Source organism: Dryobates pubescens, chromosome 31, assembly GCF_014839835.1.
Source record: "Dryobates pubescens isolate bDryPub1 chromosome 31, bDryPub1.pri, whole genome shotgun sequence".
NCBI lineage: Eukaryota > Metazoa > Chordata > Aves > Piciformes > Picidae > Dryobates > Dryobates pubescens.
In genome coordinates this window covers 581,616-594,533 of record NC_071642.1, presented here as the reverse complement: position 1 = coordinate 594,533, position 12,918 = coordinate 581,616, and the positions used below count along the sequence as shown (strand labels likewise).

The following is a 12,918-nucleotide window of genomic DNA, read 5'->3' as shown; positions in this document are numbered from 1 at the left end:
GCTCCATGGGGCCAGGTTTATTTTGGGTGACCACAGAAAGGGCACTTGCAGGGCACCCGAGCTGCCACGGGGCTGGGGGCACAGCTAAGTTGGCTCTGGGGGGGCTGCCGCCCATGGGGCTCCAGCTGGCACCAAAGGCATTGCCTGGCTCAACGAAGGGCAAAGCAAGGTGGCCCCTTGGAGCTGCGGGTTGGGGTTTTACTTGGGCAAAGCCCCCGCTGGTAGAGCTGGAGCGAGGAGCCAGCCCCAGCCCAGGCCCCTCTGCTGAGGGATGCTCAGGGCTGAGAGGAGCCCTGCTTCTGAAGGGGATTCTCCACCTCTTCCACCCTCTGCTCGAGAGAAAGGCCTGGGGGAAGGTGCCCAGGGGGGGGTGCCTGATGGCCACCCCAGGAGGGGGCTGGGACTGGCGGGGGGGAGTGGGGCCCCCGCTCCACGGGCCGGCCCCTGCAGCCGTTCCCACGGGGACACCCTTCACTCGGCTTCTTCCGAGTCGTACTTGAGGTCCTGGAGAATTTCGCTGATTGCCTCAATGGTTTTAATTAGCCTAGGAGAGCGGATGGAAACTATAAATAAAGGCCATATGGAGCATATTAGCCAGGCCCCGCGCCTGCCCCGCGCTGTTTATGAAACACTCAGCCCGGGGAGGCCGAGGGGACCGCGGCACCGCCGAGCCCTCCCCGAGCCCTCCCCGGGGCTGCGGCCCAGAGAGCTTTTGAAGGCACCATCTGGGCCCCCCTGGGCCGCAACGGGGGGGAAGGTAGGGAAGGGGCTCCTGGCCTGGGTGAGGGGCAGATGCTGCCATCCCGAGATGGGGGGAGAGGCCACCACCTACTTGTGCTTGAGCTCCTGCACCTCCTGCTGATGGGCATCTGCCTGGGGCTGGTCCTGTGCCTGCTGCCTGGCCAGCTGGAGCTGCGCTGTCTGCAGGGGGGACACAGTGGGAGATAGAGCCACCCCCCAAAGCTGCCCCAGCCCGGTCAGGGGCACCAGTGGGACCCTCCACAGCCACGGCCTGGCACTCACCAGCTGCAGCTTCTCCTGCTCCCGCTCCTGGAGCCGGGCGAGGTGCTGGGCCAGGTCGGGGCGGGCAAGCTCGTCCCGCAGGCGCCCGGCGATGCCCAGCACCTCCCGGGAGATGCCGCTGAAGGCCACCGTGACCTCGTGCACCAGCTGCCGGTACCGCGGGAAGTCATAGTGGGGGGCACTGCTCAGGTATGCCTGGTGGCCCCTGCCGACAGGTTTGAGTGGGGGGCAGAAGCCACCATCACCACACAGGGCTGGGCACTGGGATGGCAGCAGCCCATGGCTCCCATCCTGGTGCTGAGCTCTCTTTGCCACCCGCACGCAGCAACAGGAAGGTTTTCCTGTCTGGAGTTGGCAGCTCTCGATCCCTCCAGTGCCCAGCAGCTTCAGCCCTGGCCCAGCACAGGCTTGGCAACTGCTTCTGGGGTAGGACTGGGTTGGTTTCCCTTCCCTTATCTCCTGCCCCCCACCCTGGAAGCTCAGCGTCTCCTGTAACTGACACAGGTGTGCCCCTGCCAGCTGCAGCTCCTCCACAGCAGGATGCAATAAGCTCAGGGTCAGGGGCTCGGTTCCTTGCTGGCACAGGTGCCCCCCCATCAGTGCCCGCCCCGTGGTGCCGTACTCACTGCTCCAGCAGCCGGTAGGCCTCTATCCGCTCGCCCTGCAGCTCCTGCAGCCGCTGCAGCAACACCCTCACGGCCTCCCCGGTCTGCCAGGGGCAAGGGGACAGCATGGCAGTGCCACTGGCTTTGCTCCAGCTGAGCGGCTCAAGGGCACAGCCGGCAGCCCCCGGGGCTCTTACGCTGGTGCTGGCTGCACCTCGAGCTTCCCCCTCCCGGTGGCGGTACCGGGAGAACCCAGGCTGAGCCCGGTCGTAACGCCCGAGTTCTGTCCATCACCGGGATACACCACGGCCACCACGGGTCGGCACCGGGGCCACCACGGGTCGGCACCGGGACCCCCCCGTTTCCACGTCCCCCTCCCTGGCTCCTTGCCCACGCAAGGCACCCCCTGGCCACGTGCACACCATACCGACGGGCACCGGCAGCCCCCTCGGCCCCGCGCGCAGGCAGCGGACCGGCACCGGGATCCTCCCCACACCGGACGTCAGGGGACGGGCAGGGGACCCCTCCCCACTCCCCTGCCTACCACCCGGGACCCTCCTCGGTCACGCGCGCACGCTCCTGACGCGCACCGGGAGCCCCCCCCCCATCCCGCCCCGGCCCAGCTACGCGTGCACAGACAGAACCCGGTCTCGGGACGCCCCCACTCCTGCTCGAACCCGCCCGGCTCGGTGCCCACCCCGTCGCCCTCAGGGACCCTTCTCCAGCCCAGCCCCGCGCCCGGTGCCCCGGCTCCGCTCACCATGGCCCGGCCCCGCCCGGAGCGCGCAGGCCCGGCCGGGCGCGGGGGCGGAGCGGAACGGCCAGCGCGGCTCCACCGCCACCTGCAGGCACCCAGCGGTACTGCAGCCGCCTGCCGGGCACCCCCCGCGGCTCCCGAGCACGCATCGCCCCGACCCCCCCGACCCCCCCTTGACTGCAAACGGCGCCGGTTCGGGCAAGAAACAAAACGCCAGGGAGCCGCTCGAGCTGCGATGCTTTATTGAGGGCGCGGCAGGGCTGCCGGCTCTACTTGACCTTCTTCTTGGGGCGCAGGTTGTTGGTGTGGCCACACTTCTTCTTGCGGCAGTTGACGGCGCGGGGGTGCAGCCGGGCGTAGCACCTGGGGGGGGGGCACAGGTCACTAAAGCCTCCTTGCCCTGGGGGCAGGGTGCCCACCCCCCAGAGGAGGGGCCAAGGGGACGTACTTGCGGCAGATCATTTTGTCGCAGTTGTACTTCTGGGCGAGCTGGCGCAGGGAGGGTTCGATGATGCCCCCCCGCAGGCGCAGCACCAGGTGCAGAGTGGACTCTGAGGGAAGGAGACCAAGTCACGGCGGGGCCGGGAGCCGCCGGCGCCCCCTGCAGCGCAGCCCGGCCCGCGGGGTACCTTTCTGGATGTTGTAGTCGGCGAGGGTGCGGCCATCCTCCAGCTGCTTGCCCGCGAAGATCAGCCGCTGCTGGTCGGGGGGGATGCCTGCGAGGACAGAGACGGTCACGGCCAGGCCGGCGGGGGCCGCCCGCGGGGCGGGGCGGGGGCAGCCCGGTCGCGGCGGTACCTTCTTTGTCCTGGATCTTGGCCTTCACGTTCTCGATGGTGTCGTTGGGCTCCACCTCCAGGGTGATGGTTTTCCCGGTCAGCGTCTTCACGAAGATCTGCATCTTGGCACCGTCCGAGTCCTGCGGAGAGCGGCGGCCACGTCACCCGCGGCCGGGCCCCCCCGGGAGGCCTCCGTGTCCCGACCCCCGGCCCGGCCCCGCCGCCGGCCCCCGGCCTCCGAGCCCCCGATCCCGCGCCCGGGCCCCCCGCCCCTGCCTCCCCACCCCGGCATCCAGCGCCCCCCGCCCGCTCCCGGGCCCGCGCCCCGCTCCCGGGCCCGGCGCCGGAGCCGCCGCGCGCGCACCCGCCGCCTCGCGCTGAGAAAAGGAGCGACCGGAACCGGAACCCTCCCGGCTGCGTCACAACCGGCGCCCCCCCGCCCCCCGCGCAGGCGCCGGCCGCCCACGCTCCCGCCGGCCCCGGCCCCCGAGCTGCTTTCTGAACCGTCCTTAGCCCCCGGGAGCGGCCCCGTACCGACACCGCGGCTCCAGGGACGGCCCCGCTGCCCTAGAGCCTCCCCACAGCCTCGGGACGGGGCCGCAGCCTCCAGCCTCAACCCTCCCCAGCCCCCAGCAGCCAGGGCGATCCTCTGGACGCGGAGAGGATCGGGGAGGGACCAGGCCTGGGCAGTCCCCGGCGAGGGCTGCGCTGTGGCGAGAGGCAGGCAGGGACCAGAGGGAACCTGGCTCAGGCCCTTCCTGCAGGCAGGAGCTGTGGCAGAGCCAGCAGGGAGCCTGCAGCAGCACAGACCTGCAGGCCAGCTGGAGCACTGCTGGGACCCCAACCCCCCCTTCCTTCAGGAAGAGCCACCCGCACCCCAAAGCAGCTCTTCTGCACCAAAGTCTCCACCCCCGGTGGGAGTTTGCTGCTCAAATGAGGAAGGACAAGAAGTGTTTCAAACCCAGGTTTTACTTACTCGCCCCGGAGCGAGCGGCAGGGCTTACACCACAGTGGCAGCTGAGAGGCAGAAGGACCTCTGCCGCCCTCGGCCCTGGCTCCTCTCTCCCCCACCCCCCAGAGAAAAAAAGAAGCACACAACTATAAATAGAGGATAGAAAGTTCTGCAGGGCTGCACACCTAGTCCAGGCCCTCGGCCGTGCCACCCGTCAGGCTCTGTCCGTTGGCGGCCGGCAAATCGTAGTGGCCTTGGGATAAATCCTCAAAGTCCTGGCTGGTGGTGGGGGAGATGATGTCGGGGCTGGTGTCACAGGACTCCGTGCTCTGCTCAGAGGTAGCGATGGTGGTGGTGGTGCTCTTGGGGACGGGGTCGAAGTCGTCGTCGTCCTCCAGGATGGGAGATTCGTGGATGTCTGGAAGGGAAGGACCAAACCTGAAGCGCTGCTGCGAGGAGCTGCCGGCGCGACAGCAGGTAGGAGAGGTGCCCCAGCGCAGCAGTTTGCTGATCACTGCCTTTAAGCTTTGCCTGCTTGCAGCAGGAATCAATAAGGAACTTGGTGAAGAATAAATCAGCAGCTGCTTGAGAGCCACAGCTGCAGCGGATGCCAGCGGGGAGCTTCCCAGGCACAGCAGCCTGGGGCTCAGGGGCTTCTCCCGAAAGCCAGCTCGTGTGTGCTTAGGAAAAGGGACTGTGTGGGTAGGAACTCGACAGAAAACCTGCATCAGAAGGAATCACTCACTGCTGAAAGCCTCTGGGTACTGCTTTGCCAGCTTTCCTTTCAGCGTCCTGGGGAGGAGAGAGCAAAGTCAGTCCCCAGGGAAGCAAATCGACTGGAGCCAACTGCCCGGCCAGCTCCCTCCGCTCTCTGGAACAGGCAAATGAATCCCTGGGGGGTCCCTGGGGCTCCTGCCCAGACCCCATCAGCATGCCAGGCAGTCCTCCACGGCCTGCTTTTCTTACCCATCCCTCCCACCGCCCCAGGGGAGCTCAGACCACCCTGGCTGGACCAGAACCCAGGAATCCCAAAGCTCTGGCGTCTGCAGTTCCTCTCCTGGTGCCTCCATGTGTTGCTTTCCCCCTCTCCAACCATTTTTCCACGCTGAACTCTTACTTGTGTCCCACTTAAACACCCTCACAGCCCACCCAGACCTCGATGAGCCCCAGCAGGCTCTCCACGTTGCCTCCCACCAGCAGCCCTGTCCCTGCTGCCCACCGGATCCTCCGGAAGATGCTGTCCAGATCCTTCTTCATTTCCACCAGCGTCTTGGTGTGGTGCAGGAAGCGTTCACTCATCTGCTGCATGCGGACACTGGAGAGGTTGTTGAAGTTGAGCAGCATCTCGTTGGTCTTCTCGAATCGATCCAGCCTGCACGGAGGAAGCAGATGGAGCTCAGCAAAGGTCGCAGCAGGTTCCCGGTGCCGAGATCCCTCGGGGCTCGGCTCCCCCAGGACTCACATATTTTTCTGAGCCAGGATGATGGCGTTGACGTCCTCAGCGTTGACCATGCCCAGCACCCGCCCGCAGAAGACCTGCGAGGCCGTGGGCTCCATCGCCACCTGCGGGACCGCGAGGAGCAGCTCAGCCGGGGGGCGGGAGCCTGCCGTGCCCCCCGGACCGGTAACGGGACTCACTCTGCCGTGCCATGCCGCCGATACCGGAGCTAACACACACACACACACGTGCAGAGCCCTAGGCCAGCCCCACGCACACCCACCGGTAAACTGGGTCCCCCCTGCCCGCCCACCGCCTCCCGGTAGAACTGTCCCGGTACCGGGCTCCTCTGGGGGGACGCGGGCCTGGACCCCTCGCGGTGACCCCGGAGGCTCCCGCCGGCAGCGCCCGCGCACCTGGGGGAGTCTGTCCTGCCGTTTCACATGACGGGAGCGGGAGCGACACCGGCAGCCGCACCTCGCTTCCGGGTGCGCGGTCACGGCGAGCGTGACCCCGGAGCGTCAGCGCGGCCTTGCGTCACGGCACCGAGCCGGAAGTAATGGCGGCTGGCGAGGCGGAGAGGTTCAGGACCACCGCTCACCGCCCCCCCGGTGTCACGAGGCTACCTCGGTGCCAGCACCGAGATCCCCGGACACCCCCTCGCCGTGACCGCACGCTCGGCCCCAGCACTCCCTCTCCGCGGCCCCTTTAAGACGGCGCCATGCCCCGCCCATTGCTTCACTGACGAGCGTTCTCCTCAGCCAATGGCGTCAGCGTGCTGGGTGGTGTCGGTGCAATAGGAGCGGCGGGGCGGGGCTGCCGGCCGCGGGGTCGCGGGGCCAGGTAGGAGCGGCGGGGGGCGCGCGGCCGTTGCTAGGGGGATTCTCAGCGCGTGACGGTGACGTGGGGGTCCCGCGGGCGGGGGGCGACACCTGGCGGCGGGGGGCGCGCGGGGCGGCCCCTCCCGGGACCGGGCCGGGGCTGCGGCGCCTTCCCCCGGGGCCTCCCTCCCCGTGGCCGCGTCTCTCGCCCCCGGCGGCACCTCCCTGGCCCGAGCCGCGCATCGTCCCCGGCGGACCCTGGGCCTGGCTCCCGGTGCTACCTGGGTTGGCGGCCGCGTCCTGTGCTCTTCCCGGTAAGTGCAGGCCCGATCTGCGTCCTCCCTCCCCTCTCCAGGTTGCTCCGCCGCGATGGCCTCCAGCGGGGAGGAACCACGGAGCGGCTCCCCGAACCGGGCAGGCAGCGGCGCCGAGCCCCCACCGACGGCTGACGCCGCTCAGCTGGACACGACGGAGGATTTTGAGGTCCTGGAGGAAGAAGAGGAGGAGGAGGAGGACCTGAGCGAGCTGCCTCCCCTGGAGGACGTGGGCAGGCCACCCGCCCCGCCGCGGGAGGACACTCAGCCCGCGGGGGAAGCAGCGGAGGACCCCCAGGAGTGGGTCGATGTTCTGGGTAGGAGCCTGGGGCAGGAGGGCGCTGGGCTTGCAGGGCTTCACAGGTTCCCCGCGGCTCCACCGGTGCTCCTCACACCGTGGAGGCCAGGCAGGGGTCAGAGCAGGGTGGTCAGAATGAGGCTTTTCCCTCCCAGCCTTGGCCTAACCTCTGGTCTCTCCTCGCCCAGGGAGCGGTTTGCTGAAGAAGAAGACGCTGGTGCCAGGGCAGGGGGTGGACACTCGCCCCCGCAAGGGCCAGGACGTGACCATCCGGCTGGAGGCCAGGCTGGAGGACGGCAGCGTGGTGGAGGAGGACCCTGCCCTCACCTTCACGCTGGGGGACTGCGATGTCCTGCAGGTCAGGGCTGGCTGCTCGCCTTCCTCACCTCGGGGTGCAGGGAGGGTTTGGGGTTGGTGATGTTCCTGTCTGTGGCTCAGAAGCAGCTTCTCTGCCCTTGCTTAAACTCCCTCCCTGTGATGTGGTTCCCTGCAGGCCCTGGACCTGTGTGTGCAGCTGCTGGAGATGGGGGAGACAGCTCTGATCCAGTCGGATGCAAAGTACTGCTACGGCCTTCAGGGCAGGTGAGCTGGGAGGGCTCTGTGGCCCCAAACAGGGCAGTGACAGCTGTGCCCTCCACTGCCAGAGACAGCTCAGCCAGCCACACTTCGTGGGCAGAGCGAAGCTTGATGGAGCTGGCGGCATGCGCTATCTGGGGGGAATGATCTCTATCACCCCCCGAGCTTCTGTGGCCTGCTGGGCCTGGCAGAGGTGACAGCAGTGCCACAGCTCCGTGCCCTGCTCTGTGCAGGAGCCCTGACATCCCCCCCAACGCGGCCCTCACCCTGGAGGTGGAGCTGCTGGCAGCGCGGGACGGGCCGGACCTGGAGCTGCTGAGCGGGAAGGAGAAGGTGGAGCTGGCCAACCGCAAGCGGGAGCGCGGCAACTTCTTCTACCAGCAGGCAGACTACGTGCTGGCCATCAACTCCTACGACATTGCCCTCAAGGTCATCAGCTCCAGCTCTAAAGGTATCTGCTCCCACCCAGCCAGGGCCGCCTGGGCTCCCTCCCCACTGCAGCTCACCTCTGGGGTCTTTGCAGTTGACTTCAGCCCGGAGGAGGAGGCCGAGCTGCTGGACGTGAAGGTGAAATGTCTCAACAACCTGGCAGCCTCTCAGCTGAAGCTGGACCATTATGAGGCAGCCCTCAAGTCCTGTAACCTGGTCCTGGAGCACCAGCCAGGGAACATCAAAGCCCTCTTCCGGAAGGGCAAGGTGAGGCCAGGCAGCAGGCACTGCTGCCCCTTCTCCGTGGGGCGGTGGAGGGCAGGGCTGAGGGCAGAGCTCCATCCCTGTCTCACCTTCCAGGTCCTGGCTCAGCAGGGTGAGTACAGAGAGGCCATCCCCATCTTAAAGGCAGCATTGAAGCTGGAGCCTTCAAACAAGGTAGGCAGCTGTGTGCCACCAGTGGCCCTGCTGAGCTGGGTGTCTGCAGGGCTCCCTCTGCTCCCCATACCTCTGCAGATCTTGGTGTCCTCCCATGACTGCTGCCAGGAAGGGGCCTGGGCAGCTGTGGGGTGAGGCACAGCATGGTGCAATGTCTGAGCTGGGCTGGTGGCTCCCTGAGCTCTGTGCTGTGAGCTGTCCCTGTGCTGCCTTCCTTTGCCCTTTGGTCCTTGTGGTGAGAGGAATCCCTGCTGGCCCAGCAGCCATCTGCCTGCATGGTCCTGGCTGCTCCAGCTTCCCTGGGTGGCTCCAGCAGCTCCTGCCATGCCTGCAGGAAGCAGAGCCCAGGCCCTGCCAGACTGGCCCAGCAGCCTGCAGCGTGACTCAGTGGGTGGCAGGAGCAGCCCAGACCTCAGTCCAGCGCCCAGGCCAGGGCGAGCTCTGGGTCAGGAATTTCCTGTTGGTTAATGATCAGCTGCAGGATTGGAGCCTCAGGAGAAGTCAGGAGGGAATGGCCCCAGCAGGGGCGAGCCAGGGGGAGCAGGGGAGCAGCAGGGAGGTGCTGCCTGCGGGGGGCTGGCTCTGCAGGTGGCCTGTGGTCCTCGACTGGGTCTGGAGGTTTATCCACCTCTGCTCTGGGAATTTCACCAGACCCCCAGCGCTGGTGCCATGGTCTGGGGCCAGCAAGCAGGGGCAGCAGCAGAACTGGTGGTGCCCGTGGGAGGGGTGAGCAGGATCTCAAAGCCTGCCCTTGCCAGGGGGGTCAGGCTGGGCAGTCCCAGTGCCCGGAGCAGCTCCTGCCACATGCCCCCAGCACGTCCCTGTCAGTGGGGTGGCTGCTGCCAGGCCCAGGGATGAAGCTTTTAATTGGAGAGGGCTGACAAAGTGCCTGGCAGTGATGTCACCACTCCAACCACAAGGGCAGCAAATTACTGAGCTCCTGAGCTCCCCAGCTGGCTGCTGGCACTTCCAGGGAAGTGGCAGTGCCGCTCCAGACGCGCGTGGGTGAGTCACAGGCTACAGACTGGAGCAGCCCTGGGCTCCACCTGCCTGGGCTCAGCACAGCTCTGGGCACCTTCTGCCTGGTACAGACCAGCAGCTGCTGGGTTCCCTTCTGCCAACCCCCTGGAGAATTCCCCTGTCCTGGGAGCTGGGGGGTGGCAGCCCTGGGGAGCTCGGGGTGCCTGCAGGTGCTTTGCGCCCTCCAGAGCCTCATGTTTGAGGCAGCGGTACCAAGGTGGCAGCGTGGTGAAGTCCTGGCTTGTGTCTGGGCGAGACAGCAAGGAGCAGAGCTGCTGTGGGTCCCTGGTGGTGGTGTTTAGGGAGCCCTCCCCAGCAGAGGGCACAGCATGGCTGTGGCACTGGGCAGCTGCACCACTGCAGCCTTCATGCTGCTGGGCACAGCTGGTGGTGCCATGCTTGGCTGGCCAGTGCCTCTCACTGCTTTCTTGGGAGCCTCAGAGTGAGTGCAGGGCACGGAGCTTTCTTCTGCAGCTGCAGCCAGTGCTTGGCACAGCCAGGCAGGTACTGGCATGCTCCTGGGCCTTGCTGCAGCCCTTTTGCCCAATCTCCATGCAGACAGAAAGGTCAGAGAGCTGGGGCAGCTCTGTCCCCAAGGCAGGCGCTCCGCTGTCTCCATTAAAGGATCAAATCCTCCTGGTGCTGTCTGGCACCAGCCCTGAGCAGTGGGACAGCTTGGGTGGCCAGAAAGGACAGAGGGACACTCAGAGTGCCTGCTGCCAGCCCCTCAGTGCAGGGAGAGGGGCAGGATCAGGCTGTCAGCCCCACTGGCTGCCTCTAGGTTGTTCCATAAAGCTCCTGCATGGCTGGTGGTCAGACCTGCTGGTGGTGGCACTCTGGTCACAGCAGCACCTTGCCCCCTCCCCAGACCATCCACGCTGAGCTCTCCAAGCTGGTGAAGAAGCACGCGGACCAAAGGAGCCTGGAGACAGAGATGTACAGGAAGATGCTGGGGAACCCCAGCGCTGCCAGCACCCCGGGCAAGTGCAAGGACAAGCTGCCCTGGGTAAGGGCTGCTGCTGCCCTGCTGCGGGGTGGCAGAGGGGCTGGGGGCACCCCTGGGCTGGGGAGGGTTGGGTTAGTGTCCCCTCGGTCACCGGGGGTCAGCACAGCCCTGCTCCCGAGCAGGGGTTGCTGATGTGGCCCACAGCAGCCTGCTGGGAGCTGGGGGTCCAGGCTCCGGCAGCCCTGCCGGGAGCACTGCGTAGCTGTGCTGCTGGCTCCGTCCGCCGGCGCCCGGCGTTGCCAGCTGGAGGCTCTGGACTTTGCTCCGGGGCCGGTGCGGCACACGCTGTCCCCGGCGACGCGCGGGGCGCCGGGCAGGGCCCCTGCCGCGTTTGCAGCCTGGGATGGGTGCTGGGCCCTCGGCACTGCCCCCGGGCTCTCGGCGCGGCCCCGCTCCGGCGGGTGCGCCGCCGTCCCCGTGCCTGCCGTCACCTCCTCGCTCTCTCTCCGGTCTCTCCTCAGTCCATCCCCTGGAAGTGGCTCTTCGGCGCGACCGCCATCGCCCTGGGCGGGGTGGCATTGTCCGTGGTCATCGCGGCGAGGAACTGAGGGTGGCAGCAGGGGTGGCCCCGTGGCACAGGACCTGTGCCGGATTGTGCCTCTCTCCTGCAAAGGGCCCCCCCGGGGCTCCACCGACGCCTTCCCACGGACTCGCAGTTGCTTTCTCTGCCGGAGGTGCCAGACTCCCCTCTCGGTGTCCCCCCCCAGCCCTCCCGGCACAAGGATGGAGCCAGGGGCAGAGCAGAGACCCCCAAGCACGCTCCTGGCACTCAGGGGCTCAGCGCCCAGCCCCAGGCTGTTGGAGGGGAGCAGGAGCTGCTGCACACAGGTCTGCTGTGGCTGTCTCCAGCCCAGTGAGCCCCGTGGGCACCGTGGTCCCGCCGTGGGCAGACAGGCAGGGGGCAGGCACGGTGGGTCCCACGTGGGTATGAAAGGGCACAGTGGGTCCTGTGGCTGGGCCCAGCTGTGCAGAGGTGCCATGGGGCATGAGCAGCGAGATCCTCTGTGCCTGGGGGGCTGCCAGCCACTCAGCCCTCCCCAGGCCCCCACTCTCCTCGGCACTTCCCAGGCCATGCAATGTCCAAAGGAAGCCAAAGAAACCTGGGGGGGGAGTGCGGGAGGGGAGCTCCAGAGGCCTCCTCTCCAGGCTGTCTCTCGTGGGTCCAAGTGTTTTGGATGGGGGGGGGGGAGGATCCCTCTTTGCCCTACAGCTTACTGTAGCCTGGGGGCCTGCTGCTGTTCCTGTCTCAGCTCTGCTCACGGAGGGGGGGTGTTGTAGCACTGTCCTCCCACCCCCAAATCAACTGTGAACTTCCCAAATAAAGGACAACTTCCTTCGCATTTTGGCCTCTTCCTTGCCAGCAGAGGAGGGGTCCCCCTCTCTTTGCTGGGTCCCCCTCTCTTTGCTGGGTCCCCCTCTCTTTGCTGGGTCCCCCTCTCTTTGCTGGGTCCCCCCCTCGCCACACATCCCTGGCTGCCGTGGGGGCTGCTGTTTATTTTGGGGGGTGGGTGGGGGATTTTTTGAACCCTGCACAGCTCTGCCAGGAGGGAGCAGGCTCCATGGCAGAGAATGCTCCGGGGCTGGGGTTTCTTGGCTGGGAAGCACAGAGGTGTGCCATGGGTGCCCTCAGGCCCTGCTCTGGGGCCGGGGGGAACCTGGGGCCTACGGGCCCTGCCCCGGGAGGGGGATGCCCGGGCCTGCAGGTCCTGCCCGGGGGCAGGGGGAATCCTGGGGCCTAGGGGCCCTGTCCTGGGAAGAAGATTGCACGGATAGGCCTGGGCCTGCAGGCCCTGCCGGGGGAGGGCACACACAGGCCGTCCCCGGGGGGATGCCCGGGAGCCGGGGGATGCCCGCCCGCCGCCCCCTCGCCAGGGTCCTCCAGCGCTGGAGGGCTGCACCAAACCACCCTCCCCGCCATGCCCCGCGGCCCTCATTTGCATATCCCCACCCTCTTCTTCCTCAACTCTCCAATCCGACGCGGCTGCCGGCGAGGCTTGACCAATGGGAGGGCGCGCTGCCCACCTCCTCGCCCCAGCAACAGGCGCCGCGGGTAGGCGGGGCGCGGCCGGGGAGCTCATGAATAATGCATAAAGGGGGCGTGGCGTGGCGGCGGGAGGCCCCGGCGGCCCAGGCGCGGAGGGGGAGACGGTCCCAAGATGGCGGCGCTGCAGGCGGAGCGCGGGTACGGGCTGTCCTGCGGCCGCCTCGGCCGCGGCACCCGCGTCTCCGTCTTCCACGTCAAGCTCACGGAGAGCGCCCTGCGCGCCTTCGAGAGCTACCAGGCCTGTAAGGTACGGGGTGAGGGGCGGTGGGCACGGCCCCGCGGTGGGCAAGCGGTGACCACGAGGCCCTGGCCGGAGCCCTGCGGGCGGTACCGGTGGGGTTGGCACCGGCGTCGTTAAGGGGGGAGGGGAGGTTTCCTTACCGAGTGTGGGGGGGGCGGCCCAGGCCTGCCACTGCGG

General features: G+C 67.5%; 5 protein-coding genes across 8 annotated transcripts in view; 2 read left to right on the top strand and 3 right to left on the bottom strand.

The window, feature by feature from the left end:
• Positions 1-99: 99 nt before the first annotated feature.
• Positions 100-2,397, bottom strand: REX1BD (required for excision 1-B domain containing). Of its 2 annotated transcripts, XM_054175168.1 has the most exons (5): positions 2,389-2,397; positions 1,650-1,732; positions 1,024-1,228; positions 833-921; positions 100-544 (listed from the first exon to the last, which is right to left on the bottom strand). In XM_054175168.1, exons 1-5 carry the CDS (start codon positions 2,389-2,391, stop codon positions 472-474), a joined length of 453 nt encoding a protein of 150 aa, XP_054031143.1. In that variant the 5' UTR covers positions 2,392-2,397; the 3' UTR covers positions 100-471. The 2 variants fall into 2 exon arrangements, with proteins under 2 accessions (XP_054031143.1, XP_054031142.1); XM_054175167.1 differs by lacking the exon at positions 2,389-2,397 and having other exon boundaries at positions 1,650-1,883.
• Positions 2,398-2,608: 211 nt separating this feature from the next.
• Positions 2,609-3,588, bottom strand: UBA52 (ubiquitin A-52 residue ribosomal protein fusion product 1). Its single transcript, XM_054175139.1, has 5 exons — positions 3,529-3,588; positions 3,184-3,304; positions 3,015-3,101; positions 2,834-2,936; positions 2,609-2,748 (listed from the first exon to the last, which is right to left on the bottom strand). The coding sequence occupies exons 2-5, from the start codon at positions 3,284-3,286 to the stop codon at positions 2,655-2,657; spliced, it is 387 nt and encodes a 128-aa protein (XP_054031114.1). The 5' UTR covers positions 3,287-3,304; positions 3,529-3,588; the 3' UTR covers positions 2,609-2,654.
• Positions 3,589-4,105: 517 nt separating this feature from the next.
• Positions 4,106-6,145, bottom strand: KXD1 (KxDL motif containing 1). 3 transcript variants are annotated; one of them, XM_054175157.1, is made up of 5 exons: positions 5,895-6,145; positions 5,579-5,679; positions 5,336-5,488; positions 4,862-4,908; positions 4,106-4,534 (listed from the first exon to the last, which is right to left on the bottom strand). In XM_054175157.1, exons 2-5 carry the CDS (start codon positions 5,671-5,673, stop codon positions 4,302-4,304), a joined length of 528 nt encoding a protein of 175 aa, XP_054031132.1. In that variant the 5' UTR covers positions 5,674-5,679; positions 5,895-6,145; the 3' UTR covers positions 4,106-4,301. The 3 variants fall into 3 exon arrangements, with proteins under 3 accessions (XP_054031132.1, XP_054031131.1, XP_009899400.1); XM_054175156.1 differs by having other exon boundaries at positions 5,971-6,144; XM_009901098.2 differs by lacking the exon at positions 5,895-6,145 and having other exon boundaries at positions 5,579-5,857.
• A 599-nt stretch (positions 6,146-6,744) lies between these two features.
• On the top strand, positions 6,745-11,004 carry FKBP8 (FKBP prolyl isomerase 8). Its single transcript, XM_009901099.2, has 8 exons — positions 6,745-7,006; positions 7,176-7,345; positions 7,481-7,569; positions 7,797-8,014; positions 8,087-8,259; positions 8,353-8,430; positions 10,319-10,456; positions 10,918-11,004. Exons 1-8 carry the CDS (start codon positions 6,745-6,747, stop codon positions 11,002-11,004), a joined length of 1,215 nt encoding a protein of 404 aa, XP_009899401.2.
• A 1,602-nt stretch (positions 11,005-12,606) lies between these two features.
• Positions 12,607-12,918, top strand: part of ELL (elongation factor for RNA polymerase II) — a 45,365-nt gene continuing 45,053 nt past the window's right edge. The window contains exon 1 of the mRNA XM_054175159.1: positions 12,607-12,747. Within this exon, the coding sequence (XP_054031134.1) occupies positions 12,613-12,747 (135 nt within the window). The 5' untranslated portion in view covers positions 12,607-12,612. The remainder of the gene's footprint in view (positions 12,748-12,918) is intronic.